The sequence below is a fragment of the Phaseolus vulgaris genome, chromosome 4 (genome assembly GCF_000499845.2).
Source record: "Phaseolus vulgaris cultivar G19833 chromosome 4, P. vulgaris v2.0, whole genome shotgun sequence".
Lineage (NCBI taxonomy): Eukaryota > Viridiplantae > Streptophyta > Magnoliopsida > Fabales > Fabaceae > Phaseolus > Phaseolus vulgaris.
The window spans coordinates 25,177,544-25,201,240 of record NC_023756.2 but is presented as its reverse complement, the minus strand read 5'-3'; the positions used below and the strand labels follow the sequence as shown (position 1 = coordinate 25,201,240).

General features: G+C 46.0%; 1 protein-coding gene across 1 annotated transcript; it reads right to left on the bottom strand.

Annotated features, from left to right (window-relative positions):
• Positions 1 to 12,056: 12,056 nt before the first annotated feature.
• On the bottom strand, positions 12,057 to 12,872 carry LOC137838533 (uncharacterized). The gene has a single exon (XM_068647778.1). It carries the CDS (start codon positions 12,870 to 12,872, stop codon positions 12,057 to 12,059), a length of 816 nt encoding a protein of 271 aa, XP_068503879.1.
• Positions 12,873 to 23,697: the final 10,825 nt, after the last annotated feature.

Genomic DNA, 23,697 nt, shown 5'->3' with positions numbered 1-23,697 from the left:
ACATCCACCGAGGCCGGATGTCCTAAGTGTGCGCAGAGGATCTGGTAAGCCCGCACGAACGCCCAGCTGTTGGGATGGAGCTGGGCAGGGGCTATGTCAAGCTCGGTTAGGAGCTCCCTCTCAAAGCGTGTGAAGGGAAACCGAAGCTTGACCTTCTTGAACATGGTGGTGTAGATGAAGCAGAAGGGGGCGTCGTCGCTCCCCTGATCGTCGGTGCAGATGGGCTCACCGGGAGGACAAGCACGCACGGACACTTTGTCATCATGCTCTTTGCTGAAAGAGAGGTTTTCCTTGTCACCCTTCTTGAGGCGAAAGATGTCAAGGTCGGAGTTGATTGATGAGGTTTCGCCCAACAAGCTTGCGGAGGCCCACGGGTATAACCGCTTGTAATCGGGAAGAGGCTTTACCACCACGCTGGTTTGTGGTGGGTTTGGTTGCGGCTGGTTACGATGAGAGGACGCGGGTCTCGCGACTCGGTCGGAGGGAACGTTGGGACCCCTTGGGGGGTCGCGGGAAGAAGAAGGGTTGGCCCTACGGGTTTTCGCCGGAGGGTTGCGAGGAGATGGAGGAGGGTTTGGTGTGGTTTTTGGATGAGTCATCGAGAAAGCTGCAAGAAGATGAAAAGGTATGAGTGTTCGTAAACAGAAAGACTCGACAGAAGAAGAGAAGAGGAAAGAACAATGGGGGGCTCGCAGAGAAAGGTTCAGAAACCCTAAACGCAGAAAAGAGAAAAACAAAGCAGAGAAACATCCCACAACGTATGCTCCAGACAAGTATTGGATGATGCGAACCGATTAAAATGCAACAAATATCAGTAGAGGTGATAAAAAGGTTACCTTTAGATGATCAGAAGAGTGGCCCAAAGGATGGAGATTGGGGGAATCGGAGCGTTCACTGCAGTGTTTTGAGAGTTCGAAGAGAGGTAGAAGATAATGAAACAGTGAAATGGCACGAAGCGTTTAAGAGTTTCGAAGAATGTCGAACGTTGTGAGAAGCGCAAACGAAAGTGAACAATGGCCGTTGATGGTTCCACGTGCCGAATGATCGAAGGAGTTGGTGAAATGTCAAGTCAGTGAACAGTTTTAGCGCCAACGCGCAAAGCCACGTAAGCCGCCGGATTTGAACCTCTTTAGTCTCCTCGCTGAACAAGTCGCAGCTCGAGACTGGGGGGCTTGTGTACCGACCAGGTCATCGGGTGTGATGACGTGTCTTGCACGTGCCCGGGTGGAACGCGCTCAGTGGAACACGTAGGCTAGAAAAGAAGGATGGTTCAGTGGTGAGCGTGGTCGCCGGTTCATGGAACTGGCGTTCTGCGATGAACAAGCCCGGTTGTCGCCGGGTTGGCTCGTCATCAGCGTATTTGGCGATTGGCGATCATGCCGCAGGAAGCACGTCGCCAGATCTTCCGACAAGCTCAGATCGGAGCTGGTGAAGACCCAAAGGTGTAAGTTCGAGTGTACAACTCCAGTGAGGCGATTGTTGCGCCAACATGGGGCGTGAAGGGTGTTTGGGTTGAGGGGACAGCTCGCCTATCAGCGATGGGATTCCCAAAGTGGACATTCGTTGATGGCAAGGTTTCCACAGCCAGAACACGCATGGCGCAGCGGTAAGGAGGGTGCCATTAGAGACAAGCGATATCACAGAGATGTTGCACTTTGCTGCACTCGATACTCGCCTTGTCGGGTGGTACTCTAGAGCATGTCGCGTGTTAGTTTACCCCTTGAGTTGAGGACTTAGCCGCGCGACTGGCTACTATGCAAAAGTGACGTTCAAGTTGCCCCAGCCCAGATGACGACACGTGTAGGGTTTGATTCTCTCAGTTACTCCAACCCAGGTGATGACACGTGTAGGGCTGGGAGAAATAAAGAAGTGACGCTCGAGTTATCCTAGCTCAGATGATGACACGTGTAGGGCTGGGTGCTACCTGCCATCCTAGCCCAGATGGCGACACGTGCAGGGCTGGATGCGAGCCACGCGTCCAAAAGCATAACGACTTGGAGAGAGAAAAAACCTAGCTATAAAGGTAACCTTAACAGAATTTGCAGAGGTACGTTTTTCATTACGGCTCATTCTGCTAGGGTTGTGTGCCTTTAGTACGGTCCTACAGAGCATATTTTCTCTTAGTTTTTGGGTGTTCTTGTCACTGACTTGAGCGTCGAAGCGCCACCGGCCGCAGAGGCGCCACCTTATGTTTTTCAGGTTCTCAGAGAGGCTATCTGTGGTGTGGACTTGGAGGACACGTGGTGTCAAGCTGGTGAGGAAGATCGTGACATGGCAACGCTCTTGCGCTCGGTCAACCGGCGGGATCACTGTTCTACATAAAGAATAGCAAAAACTAGAGAATGAATATTAGAAAAGTAAAGAATCGCGAGACGAGAGAAAAACTGATGATAGTGTTGCAAGACATGGTTCCAAATCCGTGGAATGCACCATCGGAAGGAAAACCAATACATCACTGGAAGGAAAACCAACGCATCACCGAAAAGAAAACCCACGCACCACTGAAAGGAAAACGCTCGTAGACAAAGAAGTACATTTGAAGGAAAATCCTCGCATCGTCAAAAGGAAAACCCACCACTAAATGCACTAGTGAAAGAAAAACGCTCATAGACAAAGAAGTAGGGTGTGAGAAATGGGGAAAGAAACCAATTTTTGAGAAACCAAATAAGGTACAAGAAGAGATAAATCTTTGTGTGCCAAAATTCCTCGAAAAAATTGAATTCTGATTAAGAGATGAAAATGGGAAGAGTTTTGAATTCTGAATGGGAACTTGAACGGGGACCTTTGTGTGATACGATTTGACTAACATGATATGGATATTATATGAACATGTTATGGATTTAACAAGAGTTGGAATATGATTAGACACTTTTTAAGAATTGGATCAATGTTGTTAAACATTCAAGAACTCACCAAAATACAAGTAACCAAGCCAAAGTCACATAGAAACCCACTTTGAACAACAAACCCATGGACAGAAACTCAAGAACACAACATATAGCATTTATACCCATGGAGGACGTGACCAAAACAGCAAGAACAACCAATTTGCACCGATTAAAATTGAATATAAGTGCAGCAAATGAAAGAGGACATCATAAGGAAGAGATTGCACCGATTGAAAATGAAAACAAACAAGTAGAACAAATATGGGTAATTTGGAATGAAGGGAAAATGGACTTATGTGGATGAAGCTCTTGGAATGTGCACGCCACTTGAAGGATGGTTGGCTTCAATATGAGTCTTGTTGCCGCCACTTGAGGGCCCAAGAATTCACTCAAGATAAGAATACAAGAGAAGAAGACACAAGTCTCTCTCACTCACTCAGCAAATTGGTAGAGGTTCTTTACTCTCAAAAATCAATCTTATTATTTCAAAGACCTAAGCACCCCTTTTATAATAGAGAGGGCTGGTCACAAAGTACAAGAGAAGCTTTTGAAAGGTCACCTTCTAACTCCTTCTATTCTAGCACCTAAAGGAGTGTGAAGAGACAACTTTCTAGATTTTTCCTAAAACTAGCGCCTAAAGTGCTATACAATGGAGGTGTCTTTAAGGTTTCCCTCTTTAGCACATCCTAAAGCTATTCTATATTATTTACAAATTTATACAAAAGAAACTATAAAGAGAGATATTAATTGGAGCCCATTTTTGAATGTTTGTAGTCTTCTTGTTGGCTTTAGACTTGGTCCTCTCTTTATTTAATTCTTCTTTAATTTTTGAGAAGACTAGAAGGAAGAACTTTAAATGCTTGAGTGGATTGCCTCTTCCTCCATTAGTGAAATTCTCTCTTATATCGTCGAAAGGAAAACTCACCACTAAATGCACTAGTGAAAGAAAAACGCTCATAGACAAAGAAGTAGGGTGTGAGAAATGGGGAAAGAAACCAATTTTTGAGAAATCAAATAAGGGACAAGAAGAGATAAATCTTTGTGTGCCAAACATTCCTCGAAAAAATTGAATTCTGATTAAGAGATGAAAATGGGAAAAGTTTTGAATTCTGAATGGGAACTTGAACGGGGACCTTTTTAGAACTACATGAAAAGAATTTTGTTGTTATAAGGAATGTATTGTGCTTATGTAAATAAGAAAAAATCATAATACACTTATCAGGGTTTAGAAAACTCCCGGTAAGGACTATCTTACTAGAGGTTATCACAACCTCCAGTAATAAACCTCCATTAAAATTAATTTTTGTTGTAGTGCTATTAATATACATAAAAACAATAAAATCCATGAGTTTTATTTAACAAGCTTTTGGAAATGATTATTCATATAATGCATATGTGCTTATGACTGTTACCAAATTATATTCTTTCATTTCACATGCTCATTTAGAATAAAATTAACTTATATATAGAAAATAATGGTTGAAGTAAACTTTACATGGAATGTACTTCACCCACTATTTGGTGAAGGGTTGAGGTAGTGTGCCTCCGCTCCTCCTAGCTAATATAATCTATCTTTAAATATATATATATATATATATATATATATGTACCGCCCTGGTAGTCGGAAGTGATGACGTGGCACCAGGCCACAGAGTAGGCGTGTAGACTAGGCGCCAGAGTTGCAGAAGGGAAGGAAGTCGGGGGGCTCGTGTAGTCGCCAGTTATTAAGTTGGCGTGCTCCGATCTTCAGCATGCCAGGCGATCGCCTAGTTGAAGATGAAGTCGCCAGATGGTAAACCCAGGCGACTAAGTGATTGGAGATCGCCAGAACAAGCACATCGCCGAAGATGAAGGCGGTGCAGATTATGAAGGCGGTCGGCGAGACCACAGGGAAGGTGTACGAGAGCACCCTAACTCGCCCGTTCCAGTAAAGATCGCACTCCCAAGTTAGCTATGCACTGAGCAGTGCCATGCATAAGTAACTTAGCCAAAAAGAGATTCAGAAGCAGCGCCCAAGTCAAGGAGGCTCCAGATGGTGGCACGTGTACGACTGGATGTGAGCCACGTGTCCAGGTCTGTAACTGCCAGGAGAGAGAAAGTAACCAGGTATATAAGAGTTCTCAACGAACTTTCTGAGGTACGCGCGTTCAGATTACACTCTTTACGCTTGCGAGTTATAGAGCTTACTGTGAGAGAGAATTTGCACGGTTCCTGTTCTTAGTTTTCTCTTAGTATTTGGTGATTCGGTCACTGACTTGGGCGTTGGAGTGCGATCGGCCGCAGCGGCGCCACTCTGTTCCTTTGCAGGTTCTTGAGGTGGATCTCGAAGAAGAACGGAGGTTTGAAGCGGTGTACACGTCGATCCTTTGACGAGGCAGTTTCCAGCGTCCCGGTCAACAGGCGAGAATGCATGAGGACCTGGTCGCCTCTCGCGCCAGGAATGAGGAGCTCAGCAAGGTGACTGAGGAGCTGCGTCAAGCTCTTCAGGAGCAGCAAGGGCGTTCTTCTGCTGAAGAGGTTGCGCCGTCGTCGCCACCTCGTGTTTTTCCTATGCCTTTTGTTCAGGCGATTACTGACACGCCCATTCCTGCGAGCGTGGTTCCGGTTAAGGCTGTTTTCACCGGTGTGGAGGATCCTGAAGCTCATCTCACCACGTTCCATACGCAGATGATGCTGTCAGGGGGATCAGACGCCGTGTATTGCAAGATGTTCGTGAGCACGCTCCAGGGAACGGCGCTGGAATGGTTTGTGAGCCTGCCTAACGGTCACATAACCAGTTTTCAACAGTTCTCGAAGATTTTCGTCGAGCAGTACATTGTGAATAAGGCACCGCCCAGGGTGTCTTATGATTTGTTCGATATAAGGCAATATCAGGGAGAGTCCCTCAGAGACTACCTGAATCGCTTTGGGGCGCAGATGGTCAGATCGCCGGCCAAAGATGAAGAAATGCTGGTCTATGCATTAAAGAAGGGCGTGTTGCCAGGGCCATTCTGCGAGGCGTTGATCAGGGCACACCCCGCCACGTTTGCTGAGGTTAGGCGACTTGCGGTGGCCCACATCGCCGACAAGAGCGAAGTCGCCGAGAAGAGAGGAAGCGTGGCTCCCGCTAGGCCACGCGCCCAGACGAGGATCCAGCCATAGAGGGTGCTGGAGACAGCGGCGGCCAGGAGGGATCAGAGGACTCGCCATCCTTATGGTCCAAGGAAGAACAAGGGTAGGGGCCAAGGACGCCAGCAACCAGCACGCCGGGAATATAATCGCCCGCCTAAGCACTAGTTTGTCATGGGATTGGCGGATCTGATCGCCATTCCCAACATAGCCGCTAGGTTGAAAGCGCCAGAAAAGGTGGGCGACAAGGTGCTGGGACCAAAGCCAGACGCCTGGTGTGAGTTTCACCAGGGCTTTGGCCATACAGTGGACTCGTGCTTAGCATTGGGATACTAGCTCGACGATCTGGTAAAGAGCGGGTTCCTAAATGACTATTTGCTGGACAGAAGGATGGGGGGCGCGTCGAGCTCCCAACCAGCAGGTGCTGAAGCTCAGCAGCACGAGATGCCCACGCACGGAGAAATCCACACCATTGCGGGGGGTTTCTCAGGAGGTGGATGCACCGCATCACAGAGGAAGAGGTACGCAAGGTCTGTGATGACGGTGGATATGTTTGAAGACCACTCGCCAGAAGTGGATATTACATTCACCAAGCAAGATCTCCGGGATGTTGTGCCTCATGACAATGATCCCATTGTAATTTCGCTGATAACAGCAGGAAGAAAGGTCCACAGGGTGCTGGTGGACCAAGGAAGCTCGGCAGATGTGATGTTTTGGCCGACTTTCACGCAGCTAGAGCTGCCCCTTGACCAGCTGAGGCCCTATGGAGGGTGTTTGTATGGGTTCGCTGGTGACCAGGTGGAGGTCAGGGGGTACATAGAATTGAGGACAACGTTTACAGATGTGGCGGGTTCAAGGACGGAGAAAATCAAGTACCTCGTTGTAAACGCTCCTTCAGCATACAACATCCTGTTGGGAAGGCCCACGCTCAACAGGATAGGTGCCATACCATCGACCCGGCACATGAAGGTGAAGTTGTCGTCCATGGAGGGGGTGGTTATCACCATCAAATCCGATCAGAAGGAAGCAAAGAAGTGCTATGAGAATAGCCTGAAAAACAAGAGATCGGTGAGTTACGTAACAACCACCCCGCCTCCTGGTGTGAAGCCCAGATCGACGGTAACAGAAGAGGCCGCCGGAAGGGACGTGGAGATGGTGGATGCTGAGCTGGGGGAGGGGAATGCCGGTCTGCAAGAGGAAGAGGCAAGGAATCGCCCTGAGGAAGCGAGAGAACTGGGAATCGCCAGGGCGGTGATCGCCAGAGAAACCAGACCAAAACCCGTCGAGCAGTGGCTCGAGAGAGAAATCGGGGGAAAGATCTTCAAGCTGGGAAGATCCCTGGAGGTTGAGCTCCAGAACCAGATCGCCAAGGTGATTGAGCGGCATCTGGACGCATTTGCATGGTCCGCTTCGGACATGCCCGGGATCGACCCCGACTTCTTGTGCCATCATCTGGCGATGGATAATTTGGTGAGACCAGTGCGACAAAGAAGAAGAAAGTTTAACGAGGAGAGGAGGCAGGCGATCAGGGACGAAACACAGAAACTCCTCGCTGCAGGCCACATCAGGGAAGTCCAGTACCCTGAATGGCTGGCGAATGTCGTGCTGGTGAAGAAGAGTAACGGGAAATGGCGCATGTGCGTCGATTTCACCGACCTGAACAAAGCTTGCCCAAAGGATTCGTATCCTTTACCAAGCATAGACGCCCTGGTAGATAGTGTTGCAGGGTGTAAGTTGCTGAGTTTCCTGGATGCCTTCTCGGGGTATAACCAGATCAAGATGCATCCCATGGATGAAGAGAAGACAACCTTCATGACGGAGAGATCGTGCTATTGCTATAAGGTAATGCCGTTTGGGCTGAAGAACGCGGGGGCCACGTACCAGAGGCTGATGGATCGAGTACTTGCATCGATGCTGGGAAGGAACGTGCAAGCGTATGTCGATGACATGGTCGTGACCTCGCCGGAAAAGAGCAAGCACGTTGCGGACTTGGAAGAATTGTTCACGACGATCGCCAAGTTCAGATTAAAGCTTAATCCAGAGAAATGCATTTTCGGCGTGGAGGCTGAAAAGTTTTTGGGTTTCCTCTTGACTGAAAGAGGCATAGAGGCCAACCCCGATAAGTGTGCCGCCATCTTGGCGATGAGGAGCCCAGCTACGGTGAAAGAGGTCCAGCAGCTAACAGGTCGGCTGGCAGCCCTGTCTCACTTCGTGTCAGCTAGCGGAGAAAAGGGCCACCTCTATTTTCAGTGCCTGAGGCGCAATAATAAGTTTGTTTGGACGAAGGAGTGCGAGGAAGCCTTCGTCAAGCTGAAGGAGTATCTGGTAAGCCCGCCGGTTCTGTGCAAGCCGCTGGTGGGAACCCCTCTCAGGTTGTATTTTGCTGTAACTGAGAGGGCGATGAGTGCGGTGCTCGCCCAGGATCAAGATCAGGCTCAGAAGCCTATTTATTTTGTTAGTAAGGTGTTGCAGGGCCCCGAAACGAGATATCAGGCCCTAGAAAAGGCTGCGCTGGCTGTGGTATTTTCGGCGAGGAGGTTGCGCCACTATTTCCATAGCTTCACCATACTGGTGATGACTGACCTGCCCATCCAGAAGGTCTTAAAGAAGCCTGACGTTGCAGGAAGGATGGTGAAGTGGGCAGTAGAATTGTCAGAATTTGATATTAAATATGAGCCCCGAGGCCCGATCAAGGGGCAAATCTTTGCAGATTTCGTGGTCGAGCTCTCATCTGAGGCAACGCGAGTTGAAGGGGACGATTTCCGTTGGGTACTCTCGGTGGATGGATCGTCGAACCAGCAGGGTAGCGGTGCTGGGGTCATTTTGGAAGGACCCAACGGCGTGCTGATCGAGCAATCTTTGAGATTTGCCTTCAAAGCCAGTAATAATCAAGCAGAATATGAAGCGCTGATCGCCGGGATTTTGCTGGCCAAAGAGATGGGAGCCAGGGTGCTAATGGCTAAGAGTGACTCGCTGCTAGTCACGGGGCAAGTAACAGGCGAGTTCCAGGCTAAAGATCCACAAATGGCGGCTTACTTGGAGTATTTGCAGGAGTTGAAGAGTTCCTTTGCCTCCTTTGAAGTGGTGCATGTGCCCAGAGAGCAGAATGCCCGAGCTGACTTGCTAGCAAAGCTCGCCAGTTCAGGCAAGGGGGGTAGACAGAGGACGGTGATTCAAGAAACTCCGAAGACGCCGAGAGCATTCGTAGCAGATCACCTGGTTCTTCAGATAAGCAAGTCGACGGAGAAAGCAGCGAGAAGTCATAAGTCCCTGACGCAAGAAACTCTGAGATCGCCGAGAATTAGAGCATGTCGAGGAGAGAAGGTGAACATGACGCAGGTGTGTGCTATCCATGAGCCAGACACCTGGATAACACAGTACAAGCGATGCCTGGCAGATGGCCTTCTCCCACTGGATCCGGCAGAGGCTAGGAAGGTAAAGAAAAATTCTAGCAAGTACACGTTGATTGATGGCGATCTGTACAGGTTTGGGTTCACTCACCCACTCCTGGAATGTGTACATGGCGAAAAGTGCACGAGAATCATGGCCGAGCTCCACGAAGGTATATGCGGAAGCCACGTCGGGGGTCGAGCTCTGGCCGCGAGGACTCTCCGTGCAGGTTACTACTAGCCATCGATGAGAGAAGACTGCAAGAAGTATGCCCAATGTTGCAAGCAATGCCAACAGCACGCCGATTGGCACAAGGCGCCTCCTGAGGAGTTGAAGTCGATCTACAGCCCTTGGCCGTTTCATACTTGGGGAATCGACATCCTGGGACCTTTTCCGCTGGCGATCAGGCAGATGAAGTACTTGGTGGTGGCGATTGAATATTTCACCAAGTGGATCGAAGCAGAACCAGTGGCCCAGATCACCGCACACAAGATCGAAGGTTTCGTGTGGAAGAACATCGTGTGCCGGTTTGGAGTGCCTAAGCGCCTGGTGTCGAACAATGGGACTCAGTTTGCAAGCCACCTGTTGAAGAAGCTTTGCGAAGGGGTGGGAATTCAACAAGTGTTTGCATCCGTCGAGCACCCTCAGACAAATGGCCAGGTGGAGTCAGCTAATCGGGTGTTGTTGAGAGGTTTGAAGAGAAGGCTAGAAAAAGCCAAGGGAAGCTGGGCTGAGGAGGTGCCCCGTATAGTCTGGGCATACCACACCACCGAGCAGTCAGGAACCCATGAGACCCCGTTCAGTTTGGTCTATGGGTGTGATGCGATGATTCCAGTAGAGATCCAGGAGAGCTCGCCGAGATTCCAGAACTTTGTAGAGGAAGACTCGAATGAAGAGAGAAGGCTGAACCTGGATCTACTGGACGAGGTCAGGGAAGAGGCGAGATTGAAGGCTGAGGCGGTGAAGAGAAGGATTGAACGAAGATATAACTCGAAGGTGATGCCAAGACAATTTAGAGAAGGCGACCTGGTGATGAGAAAAGCCCACCAGTACGAGATGGAGAATAAGCTGTCACCCAAGTGGACTGGACCGTTCAGAATAACCGAGGCGCTCGGGAACGGCGCCTACCGCTTAGAGACATTGGAAGGAGGGCTATTCCTCGCACCTGGAACGCCACGCACCTGAAGTTGTATTACAGTTGAGAACTTTGTAAGTAAAGATAAACACAAAGTTACATTACAATGTCTCTGTTAAAACAGTTTGAAGGGGGCATTCTTTTTTCCCTAAGGAGGGTTTTTAATGAGGCCACCCAATAAAGAGAAGTTTTCAAAGTACAAGTTGTTTTAGATTGCGTGCTTGTTGTTTTCAAAAAAGTTTTGAAGAAAGACCTTGTCACTTGTACGTGACTCAAGGCAAGTTAAAGGTATATTGCATGCTTTCTAAAAAGTTTTTAAGTCCTCATCGTTTTTCGGCGATCGGAGGCATCAGTTAAAGTTTTCAAGTCCTCATCGTTTTTCGGCGATCGGAGGCATCAGTTAAAGTTTTTAAGTCCTCATCGTTTTTCGGCGATCGGAGGCATCAGTTAAAGTTTTTAAGTCCTCATCATCTTTCGGCGATCGGAGGCACCAGTTAAAAGACCTCAATGCCCTCGCGCGTCCTGAGGCAAGTTAAAGACCTCCTCGTCGCTGAGCGAGTGCAGGCAAGGAAGAGTGAAAAGTCCTCAGTGTTTCTGGGGGCGAGAAGATGTATCCCCTGGAGCAATGTAGAGGCACCAGTGAAAAGTCCTCAGTGTTTCTAGGGGCGAGAAGATGTATCCCCTGGAGCAATGTAGAGGCACCAGCGAAAAGTCCTCAGTGTTTCTGGGGGCGAGAAGATGTATCCCCTGGAGCAATGTAGAGGCACCAGCGAAAAGTCCTCAGTGTTTCTGGGGGCGAGAAGATGTAACCCCTGGGGCAATATAGAGGCAAGTAAAAGACCTTCTCGCCTATGAGCGAGTTCAGGCAGGTAAAAGACCTTCTCGCCTATGAGCGAGTTCAGGCAAGATAAAATCCTTCTCGTCTCGAACGAGTTCAGGTATGGTGTTAAGGGTGGACGAAGTTTGGAAGGTGGCTAAGGCAGGTTCGAAGAGAGCGCCTAGCCACCCGGCCTGTGGTCCTGAAGTTCGGGAAGGTAGAGGAGGATCCGAAAGGCGCCTCTACCCCCAGATCAAAGAACAATGGCCAAGGCGTGAAGCCAGAAAGAAGCTGATCGCCAAGAGTCTCTGGCGACCAGGAAAAGTTCAAACAGTGGCGAGAAAGTTTAAAGACCCGTTTTGATGAAGTAGATCGGGTGAAGCAGTGTTTAAGCCAGTAGTTGAGTTAAAGTTTGTTGCTTGAGGAATATTTTTACGATAAGGTTAATTACCTTAAGATTACGAGTTGTTAAAGTGATTGTTGCTTAAAGTTGAAGTGGTTCGAAGCAGTTAAGTCAAAGATCGTGCCTGCAGTTTCGCTAAGTCTTTTTCTCTGAAGTAAAATACGCAAGAAAAGTTAAAGCAGTTGAAGAAATCGTAAGAGAAAATCCACAAACTTTTGCTATTAAAAGTAAAATATCGTATGTACGAGAAGACATAAAGCTTATTACAAGTTATACACAAGAGAAAGTATAAAAGCAGGGGATGGAGTAAATTGACTAGTCTTCGGCGGGCACCACTTTTCCATCCACCACCTCATTGTTTAGAGACACCATGCTGAGATCCAGATCAGGGAACAAGCAAGCGAACTGTTCCCTGGCAGCCTCGAATCCAGCAGCTAGAATTTGGGCGGAACTCAGATTGAGATCTTCAATTTGCTTCTTAAGCTCTTCAATCTGTTTCTCGAGTCCTTCAGCTTGTTCTTTCAATCCCTTATTCTGCTGCTCCAGCTCCTCAACTTGCTTCTTGAGTTGTTCATTGATTTCTTGAGCCTGGAGAAGGTCTTCAGCAACCTTCGAGGATTCTGCTTGCACCTTGCCCAGTTTAGCTGCAAGCTCCCCATTTTTCTTATTGGCTTCGTCGAGCTCAGCGATGGCGTCATCCCTCGCCTTCTCCACCTTGCCAAGGAGGATCTCCCGGTCGGCTGACCTTTGCTCTAGCTTTTTCACCTTGACGGCGTCGGTTTTTATGAGAGCCTCCAGGTCAGTCACCTTGACGCGATAGGGCACAATCTTTCTCTCTAGTTCGATCTTTTCTTGAGCAAGTTGCTGCACTTTATGGCGGAGTTCAGTGGCCTCCTTGTGCGCCAATCTGAGCTCGGTGCTCATTGCGTCCTCTACTCGGGAGTGTTCAATCTCCGCGAGTGTCAGGTTAAAGGACAGCTTCTCCACCTCGACCCTCATGGTGCTGTTTTCAGTTTTAAGGTTGAAGAGGTCGTCCTGGAGTTTTCTAGTGGAGCTCTCCACGGCTCTGGTGATGATGGCGGGGATGTCTTCTGCTATCGTCTTCAGCTTAGCAGATAAAGGCTCCCACATCCTCGTAACCTCAAGAGGGAGGTTTGCTGCTTGTAGAGGTGCTGGGTGGGCCTGTTGTTGATTTTCGTCGCCACCTTCTTTGGTTGGTTCTTCAGTAGGCGCTTCTGCTCGTGGTGGCGACATCGGGGATTCGGTGATCAGAATCGGAGAGGTGTGGGCAACCTCATCCCCGATTGGAGCAACATCTGCGGCTGAGGCATTGGAAGGAGGACCCCTTCCAGCTGATACATATGGTGTGGAGGCGCTCGGGGGGTCCTCCATGAAATTTGGCTCTTGGGCCTCAACCGCAGGTGGCGCGGTTGCCAGTGGAATGGCTTGGACAGGTGAAGCGGGAGCTGGTGGAGATGGCAGGGTTGGAGGTGGAGCGGGCGTAGATGGAGGTGTTGAGGTTGGAAGAGGGGGTGGGGCAGGTGGTGAAGAAGGTGCCACCCTCTTCCTCTTTGTAACGAGGCCATCTTCGGTGACCTCGTCATCTTCTTCCTCCTCCTCGTGGACTACCTGGGGAGCTTTCCTCTTGGGCCTTTTGAGGACAAGTTTTTTCCGTTGGGCGGCGGGCTGGACATCGAAGGGAGCTGGGCCCTTAGGTGGCGATCGACCCTGTGCGGCGGCGATCTCCACCACCGAATTTGGTACCGTTTGAGAGCCCGTCGCCAACCCGTGGGTGCGGGCGAGCGCCCTCAATTCCGCGAGCTTGCCTTGGCCCAACATGTTATCTGCATGGAGCAAAAGTGCATGGGTCAGTTCAGAGAGAAAGTCAATGCACAGAGCAGTATGCAACAGCAAAGCAGATAAAGAATGCAGAAAAATAAAACCAAAGTCTTGCGCGCAATGCACAAGACGCCCAGAAACAGTTAACAAAAGCAATATCAAAACAAAGGCGTAAATGTTCTAACCTATTCGAATTTCGAGTTGGTCCTCGAAGAATTCGAAGCAGATCAAGGTGGTGGTGAGGAAGGTGATGTTGGCACTCGCCACACTCTTCCAAAAGAGGCAGAGATCTCTGTCCAACGCACCCATGCTATCAGGACTTCTGGGTCTCCTGAAGCAGCTCTTGGACTCCTTGTTCCCCTTGTTCACCCAGTACAAGGGGAAACCGTAGAGTAGGGAAGTGTCCTTGTCATTGGGGCGCACTAGGACGAACTTTCCCTTCCAGTCTTTATAGGATTGCTGGAAGATGGAGAAGATTGACCTCCCAGCAATCCCATTCAAGCTAACCAATAGGCGGTCTCCCGGGTGCTTGGCTTCGAAGAGAAACAAAAATACATCCACGGATGCGGGCAACCCCAGATGGTCGCACATCACTTGAAATGCTCGCACAAACGCCCAGCTGTTGGGATGAAGCTGGGCGGCGGCAATGTTGAGCTCGGTGAGGAGTTCCCTCTCGAAACGGGTAAAGGGAAACTTCAGTTTCACCTTCTTGAATAGCGTTGTGTAGACGAAGCAGAAGGGGCCGTCATTGCTCACCTTGTCGTCGGCACAAACGGGCAGATCGGGGGGGCAAGGTAGCACTATCATCTTCTCATCGTGCTCCTTATGAAATGTTTGGTGGGGCTCATCCCCCTTAGTCAGTTGCAAAACTGCCCCAGCAGTGTTCACGGAAGACGTTTCCCTCAACAGGGTCGAGTTGGCCCAGGGGTAGAGTTTTTTGAAGTCTGGTGGGGGAACGGGGGCTCCTCCGGTGATAGGTGGAGTCGCCTGGGCCAGGTTGGGACGGGAGGGTGCAGGCCTCTCAGCCTGGGAAGATGAGGCACCACGCGCTCGCGGCGGGTTGAGTGCTTGAGAAGGGGGGTTTCGCGATGAAGGAGGAGGATTCGGGGTGATCTTTGAGCGAGTCATTCTCGAAGCTGCAAAGGAAGAAGAAAAGGAAAAACGATCAGGGTTCGCAGAGGCTGACTCGATCATGGGAGAAGGGTGAAGAACGAACGAACGAAGGTTCGTTACAACATTTGACGAAGCCCTAAGTTACGCGAAAGGAGAAATGGAAAAACAACCCACAACGTATGCACCAGACAGTTACAGGATGATGCGAATCGGTTAAAATGCAAGAAAAACCAGCAGAAGAAGGAAAGGAGGTACCTTTTGATGATCAGGAAGACGATGAAGGATGCTGGTGATTCAGAATGTTGAAGAACGCTGAGAGTTTTTTGCAGGAGAAGGTGAGAGCGTTTGAGAATACGAAGAAAAGTGATGGAACAGTAGAGTGAAAATGGGTTTAAGAGTTTTTTCGAAATGGGTTTGGGAAGCGCAAACGGTAACTGAAGGTAACCGTTGATGAAGCCACGTGTCGAACGATGGGTGAGGGGTTTGGTGGAGCGTCAGAGGAGCAGAAAGTACAACCGCTTGGAATTCTGCGTCAGTGCCACGTAGACCGGTGTTGACGTGACTCTTTCAGTCTTTTCGCTGGACAAGTCTTCGCTTAAGACTGGGGGGCTTGTGTACCGCCCTGGTAGTCGAAAGTGATGACGTGGCACCAGGCCACAGAGTAGGCGTGTAGACTAGGCGCCAGAGTTGCAGAAGGGAAGGAAGTCGGGGGGCTCGTGTAGTCGCCAGTTATTAAGTTGGCGTGCTCCGATCTTCAGCATGCCAGGCGATCGCCTAGTTGAAGATGAAGTCGCCAGATGGTAAACCCAGGCGACTAAGTGATTGGAGATCGCCAGAACAAGCACATCGCCGAAGATGAAGGCGGTGCAGATTATGAAGGCGGCCGGCGAGACCACAGGGAAGGTGTACGAGAGCACCCTAACTCGCCCGTTCCAGTAAAGATCGCACTCCCAAGTTAGCTATGCACTGAGCAGTACCATGCATAAGTAACTTAGCCAAAAAGAGAGTCAGAAGCAGCGCCAAAGTCAAGGAGGCTCCAGATGGTGGCACGTGTACGACTGGATGTGAGCCACGTGTCCAGGTCTGTAACTGCCAGGAGAGAGAAAGTAACCAGGTATATAAGAGTTCTCAACGAACTTTCTGAGGTACGCGCGTTCAGATTACACTCTTTACGCTTGCGAGTTATAGAGCTTACTGTGAGAGAGAATTTGCACGGTTCCTGTTCTTAGTTTTCTCTTAGTATTTGGTGATTCGGTCACTGACTTGGGCGTTGGAGTGCGATCGGCCGCAGCGGCGCCGCTCTGTTCCTTTGCAGGTTCTTGAGGTGGATCTCGAAGAAGAACGGAGGTTTGAAGCGGTGTGCACGTCGATCCTTTGACAAGGCAGTTTCCAGCGTTCCGGTCAACAGGCAGGATCAAAATATATATATATATATATATATATATATATATATGTTTTATTTACGTTAAAGTAACACAATTTACTTTTGATTTGAATGTATACTAATTTATATATTGACTTAAAAATTAGAAAGTAATAATTGAAGTATTTGGCTTGCTGAAAAAAATGTAACTTTGGAAGAGAAGTGACACATTTCTGAATGGGTTTTGTTTTTTTAGTGGCATAATTTAGGGTGAGATCTTAAAAGATTAAAATTGTTTATAAACTAATAATTAAAATAGTTAGTAAATGGGATGGAAGAAACGATAGTGTGATGGTAAATTTGAATCAGAGAATATGTTGCAGATCTAAACATGTAGTTGGTTCAATACTACTTATAAATTTTCTGGACCAATATTCATTTTGTGTGTATTAAAATAGAGAAGGTACTTATAAATTTTCTGGACCAATATTAATTTGTTTTATGTTCTTTCTCTAAGAAAAAAATACAAAAATTAGAACTAATTAAGTTTTTAAAATTTTAAAATATGTGTTTCTATTATTGTTCAATTGTTTTAGTATTTAAAAAACATAACCTATGGGGTTCGTAAAAACCTCTGTAAATAAAGAGAATTTTAAAAATCCTTAAGTAACGGAAGTTTAGAGAAACTTCAGAAATAACATTTTTATTTGGGAGTTTGGAAAACTCTCGATAACTTGATTTAGAAAATTTCTAGAAGTAACGGGTTCAGAAAACTCCTAAAGGTAACAGATGTTTACAAAATTGTCAAAAATAATGATCTTCTAGGAATTACTCATGATCACAATAAATTTGTTAATGACGCTAGATCTTAAAAAAAATGCAAATAACACATTTAGATGGGATTAAAATCGTCAAAAACTCTAAATATAATCTATTAAAAATAAATTTTTTTAATACATAAATAAAATTTTCATAAACTTTATTCACATGTTAAAAATAAAAATGAAAATAAACATATGAACTTCTACAAATTAATTTATATAAAATATTTTGTTCTTAACTCATACGAATTCAACAACACGCACTAGCATGAAATGATATGATCTTAATTATATATACTATGGATTGATAAAACCTTCGACTGAGGTAGTTTAAATAGCTCACGGTATTATTGAAACTACTGTCATTAGTGACAGTAAGTAATTATCAAAATTGAAATGAACAATATTAAGATTTGTCCAAAATATAAGCTTATATAAGTTACTATGTTTCAGAAGCTTAAGTTACTTGATATTACAATTAATGTCGAACCCATTGACAACGATAAATCAATCACGACAAAGATTATATATTTTTTAAATTATTTTAAAACAAAAACCAATGTGCTATTAGGTTGTTTAGCCCGTGAAGTTGGTTTCCAATTAATTACATTAATTATACCATTACTAGTTATAATGTTTCCAAAACTACATTAATTATACCATTATGAATGAAGTATTTAATATGAAACTCAAATTTAAAATCATTAATTAAGATGAAATAACTTTATACATTCGATATAGATAGTTAATATACGTGGTCCCAAGCGTAAAAAAAAATTAAAACAATCATTTTCAAAGAAAATTATAACATATAAATTATTAAAAAATGTATATATGCATATCATGTCACGTATATATTGGTAAGGGTTAAATATGTTTTTTTTATCCATGTTTTTTTTATCAGCAAAGAATAAATAAAATAAAATGAGGCATTTCAGGGGTGTCACAACCTTTATACAAACCTAAAACAAGTTTCCTAACATCCAACCAGTTAAGGTTTCAACAGACATTACAACACATTAACCATACTAACATACCATATCAAGATACATAAGTCCAACAAATGCAATTACATCAACCCACCAAAAAGGACACACCCTCAATACAGTACATAAAATCCAACAACTAAACAAGATTTTTGCCAACCGGCTGAAAAACTCCAAAAATCCAAATGCCAACATCAACAAACCAATCATGCGAGAAGGATACATAAACCAAAAAAATTTGTACAAAGTACACAACAACTTCCCAATCTGGACAGATCAGTACCCATAAACACCACACATCAAACTCTCAAAACTCATACACCCGGGAGTTTCCAACACCAAACCGAATATAATAAGTCAAAAACACTTTCCTTTACCGCAATCCAAGAGCAAGAATCATCAACCCGACCCTACCAGATAGTAAAAACCAAGCAACTTGCACAAAACACACCACAACTTCCAAACCTGGACAAACAAATTCAACATGAACACCAAATATCAATCTTTCAAATACCTCATACAACATTGAGGTTTCAAACACCAGTTTGAGTAAGAGAAATCAACCAATCTTTCCTTTACCGTGACCCAATACCAAGTCTTCCTTTGTACCATAGTAAAAACCTCCACTAGATCTACGCGCCCATTCTAAAAAACAACTTTATTCCTATGATTCCAAATTTCACTTACAATACCTACCCAAATGTCCTCAACACCTAATAATAGCATGTTTCAAACCTATAGGTTTAAACATCTTAAAATACATTTGTGCATCACAATGTAGAACCAAAGAGGACCCCAACCACTCGAGACACATTCCCAAAATTCTCCAAGAGACCCTACACTAAAAAATAGATGCCTTACCGTCTCTTCTTCCACACCATATAGGGGACACCAAACACACACCAAAGGTGTACCACGTCTCAAGAGATTATCCTTAGTGGCAATCACATTACTTAACACCCTCCAAGTCGTAAATTGTGACAAAGGTAAAGTCTTTAATGTTCAAAACTCTGTAAATGGGTCCCCAAACACTGCAGACTCCTCCCCCAAGAGAATATTATAGGCTGTCTTCACGGAGAAATCTGTAGATTCTACATCCCTCCAAAGCCATTTATCAGTCGTATTTTTACCCTCTCTTGTTATCCAACACCTGCAATAAAGGATCATCCAAACTAGATTCCCACACAAAGAGATTTCTTCTCCAACACAACTTCCACGACCATTTATTATTGCTCCAAACCCCAACTTGTGATATAGTACGACAATATCTAAGGATATCGAAAAAAGTCTAGGAAATTTATGCATTAAAGGAACATTGTCCACCCACTTATCCTCTCAAAACCTAATTTCTTTTCCATCCCCTACTTCCCACCAACCTCTGTCTTCAAAATCATTACCCACTCCTCTAAATTCCAAACTTTCCTAATGTCCCTCCACCATAGCGATTGCTTACAATTCGGAACTTGGGACCTTAACCCCCTCCACCCACCATACTTAGAGTCTAGAATATCCTTCCATAAACTTCTCTTTTCAGGCTTAAGTCTCCAAATCCATTTCCCCAGGAGAACCAAGTTAACTTTTCTTATATCAATAACCCTTAATCCACCTTTATCTTTCGACTCACAAACCTTATGCCACGCCACCCAAGCAATTTTCATGTTCTCTGAGCCCCACTCCCACAAAAAATTCTTTTGTATCCTTTTCACGTCCTTCACCATAGTAGTCGACATACAAAATAAGGAGACATACAATAACGGTAAGGATGTAAGCAGTGATTTGATAAGACATAATCTTCCAGTCATAGAGAGGGATTTTCCTTTGCAAGAGCTTAACCTACTTCGTAACTTATTGAGCACCCCTTCCCAAAAATCACACCTCTTATGATTCCCGCCTACTGTCACCCCCAAATAACTAAAGGGGCCTTTATAATATCACAGTTAAGAATAAAGGCAAAAACCATCGTCTGATTGATGTTCACACCCGCTCTTGGAATAATTAACCTTAAGACCAGAGGCAAGTTCAAAGCATTTCAGAATTTCTTTTAATGTTAAAACACTTTGAATTGAGGCTTTACACATAAGTATGGTGTCGTCTGCATATTGCAGCATACTCACCTTTACTCGCCCTTCCCCGACCTCAATGCTCTCTACTAACATATTTTCTTCTGCTTGTCTAACTATCCCTGCAATTCCTTCAGTTGCAATGAGAAAAATAAAAGGTGATAAAGGGCCCCCTTGTGATATGAACCAAAAATACATGAAGATGACCAAGGATGCTATACTTGAAGCGTAATCTCAACAAGCAAATAAAGACCTCATTAATAGGAGAAATGGACAAAGCCCAAAACATTTGAAGTTCTTCTTATTAGTCTTCTCAAAAGATGAGGTCCAAGCCAATTAATATCTTTTGTAAATAATATAGGAGTAGCCTTAGGAAAGTGCCAAAGAGGAAAACCAAAAGACACCTCTCATATAAGGCTCTTAGGCACTACTTCAGAGAAGGAACTAGAAAGACTCTTCCAACTCCTTTCTCTCTTAGGCGCTATTTTAGAGAAGGATCTTCTAACTCCCTTACCTTGTATAAATAGAGGTACATGATGTCTTGTATCATAAGTTGAAATTGAATTTTTGAGTAAAGAAACTATACCAAATTGGTGAGAGAGTTGTGTGAGACTTGTTCTCTACTCTTCTTCCTAATCTTATGTTGGGAGGTTCTTGGGACTCTTAAGTGGCGGCATCCACTTATCTTGAAGCTTCTCCACCCTTCAAGTGGCGTGAAACACTCCAAGGATCATCAACCACATAAGTCCGTCTCCTTTCATCTTCCATAATTACCCATTTGTTGTTTTCTTGTAGTTTTTCAATTTCAATCGATTCAATTGTTTCCTTTCATTTGCTGCACTTGTTCTTCACATTGTTCGGTTCCTTTCCTTTGTACATGTTGTTCTTGTTTCGTTTTCCATAGAAACCCATTTCTATATTGAATTCTTGAGTTTCAATTTGTGGGTTTTGTTCTTTGTTGTGTTTCAATCGGTCGTTTTAATTCTTGTTGTGTTCTTTTGTGTTCTTCATGAGTTCTTGAATGGTTTAGAATCTTGATCCAATTCTTGAAAAGTGTCATAAATGGTTTTTCCCCTAATCAACTCACATCACCTTGTCTTAAGCCCTTAATTGGTTTGAATTCAGTTGTTGAACTTCCATTTACCAACACAAATATCGAGGAGGATTCTAAGCGGTTTTTGATCCATCCAATCCACTTTCCACAAAATCCCAATCTTCCTAGCATGTAGTAAATAAACTCCCAACTTATTAAGTCATGTTCCCGCCGGTTGACCGGGATCGTCTTTGCACGTGGCTTGTCGTCGCGAGCTAGGGCACCTTTGTTTTGCTCTGTCTGTGAGTACCTAAAAAGAAGTGAACAAAGGCGCGCCCTCGCGGCCGTTTGCACTCCGACGATCAAGTCAGCTAGCGAGAAACATCAAAGACTGTACTGAAGAACTAAAACTGTGTAACTAGAACGGGGTTGCCCCAATTGCCTTGTGCTCACTGTTAGTGCGCCGTGAAAGCAACTAGGGTTTTGTGCTCTATGTAACTGTGTGAATTTTAGGTTAAAAACTCGGTCCCTGCTCAAATGCCCCAAGGTCCCTTTTTATACACCTCTAATCTTTAAAGCGCGTTAAAGCGCATTGAAAGCGTATAAAAACATTCCTTGGAACATTCAAATCTTAACTGAATTAATGCGTACCTTGGCAAACTTTCCCTGAAACTTTTAATGAGCACGTGGGTATTGCCACGTACCCTTTTGACTTGATCGTTTATTCTGTGCAGAGGGTCCCACAGCGCCGCCACCCAACTTAGGGTTATTTCATCATGTGAGCCCTCTTTTCTGCGAAGTGCTTCTGTTATGTGGGTTGACTTTTTGGGTGCCAACCCACGCACCCTAATCACTGATTTCTTGCCCTGGGGGTGTATCTACCTTTCTCTCGTACCACACACGTGGTTCTCCCCTGTTCATGGCCCTCTCATGGGTCGTATCTATACCAGGGTTTCCCAGCAGTGACGTGGGTACTTCACGAGTCAGGTTTTTCCCCCTATTGGTACTAGAACTTATGGCCTTGAAGCCACCTTTCTTTGTTACTGTTTTGAACTGTCGAGGCTCGAAGCCTCCTTGTGATGCCCTTTCTTGGGCGATGCTTCAACCTGGCGATGCCCCTTGTTTGGCGATGCCTTTCTTGGGCGATGCCTCAGCCTGGCGATGACTCGAGCGGTCAATCTGTTGACTTTCTTCCCTGGGTCCCTCGAGGGGTCCCACCATGTGTTGACTCTGACCTTTGGTCAAAGCCCGGGGATGGGACGGTACAAGTCATAAGCCTTTTCATTGTCAACCTTAAACACCACACATTCTTTCTTTTTCCTCTTTACCTCCTCAATGATCTCATTAGCTACTAACACACTATCCAACAATCCCCTTCCTTCTAGAAAAGCAAAATGCCTAGGGTCAATGAGTTTATCCAACACCCTTTTCAACCTTGAAGAGAGAATTTTAGATACAATTTTATACACACATCCCACCTGTACCGACCAGGTCACCGGTTGTGATGACGTGCCTGGCACGTGACCGTGTGGGGCGTGCACAATGGAACACGTGGACAAGTGAGAAACGAATGGTTCAGGAGTGCGCATAGTCGCCGGGTTTGTGTGTCGTCGACGTGTTAGATAATGGGAGATCAAGTGGTCTGACGTCGCCGCGAGGAGCACATCGCCGGATCTCCCAGTAAACTCAATTGAAGCTGCTGGAGGCTCAGAACGGTAAGTTCAAGCGTGTAATTTCAGTAAGATGATTGTTGTGCCACCATAGGGCGTGAAGGTCGTGTGGTTGAAGGGAATAGTTCGCCCATCAGCGACAGGCTTCCCAAAGTGGACATTCGTTGGTGGGAAGGTTTCCTCAGCTAGAACATGCATGGCGCAGCGGTGAGGAAGGTGCCACTAGCGACATGCGATATCACAGAGATGGTGCACTTTGCTGCACCCGATACTCGCCTTGTCAGGTGGTGTTCTAGGGCATATTGCGTGCTAGCTTGCTCCTTGAGTAGAGGACTTAACCGCGCGACTGGTTACTACACAGAAATAACGTTCAAGTTGCCCCAACCCAGATGGCGACACGTGTAGGGTTGGATGCTACCTGTTACTCCAACCCAGATGATAACACGTGTAGGGTTGGATGCAATAGAGAAATGACGCTCGGGTTATCCTAGCTCAGATGATGACACGTGTAGGGCTGGGTATAACCTGCGACCCCAGCCCAGATGGTGACACGTGCAGGGTTGGATGCGAGCCACGCGTCCAAAGCGTAACTGCCTGGAGAGAGAAAAAACCTAGCTATAAAGGTAAACTTAACAGAATTTGCAGAGGTACGTTTTTCATTGCGGCTCATTGCTAGGGTTGTGTGCACTTTAGTACGGTTCCGCAGAGTATATTTTCTCTGAGTTTTTGGGTGTTCTTGTTACTGACTTGAGCCTCGAAGCGCCACCGGCCGCAGAGGCGCCATCTTGTGTTTTCAGGTTCTCAGAGAGACTTTCTGTGGTGTGGACTTGAAGGGCACGTGGTGTCAAGCTGGTGAGGAGGTTCGTGACGAGGCAACGCTCTTGCGCTAGGTCAACCGGCAGGATCACCACCAATGAAATCGGTCTAAAGTCATTCAAAAGTGTTGGATTTACAACCTTTGGGACAAGAGTAATAAAGGAAGCATTAGTACCTTTCAGCCAACTTCCACCCTCTGCAAAGCTTTGTACCGCACTCATAACATCTCTTTTTATAATATCCCAACAAAATTTT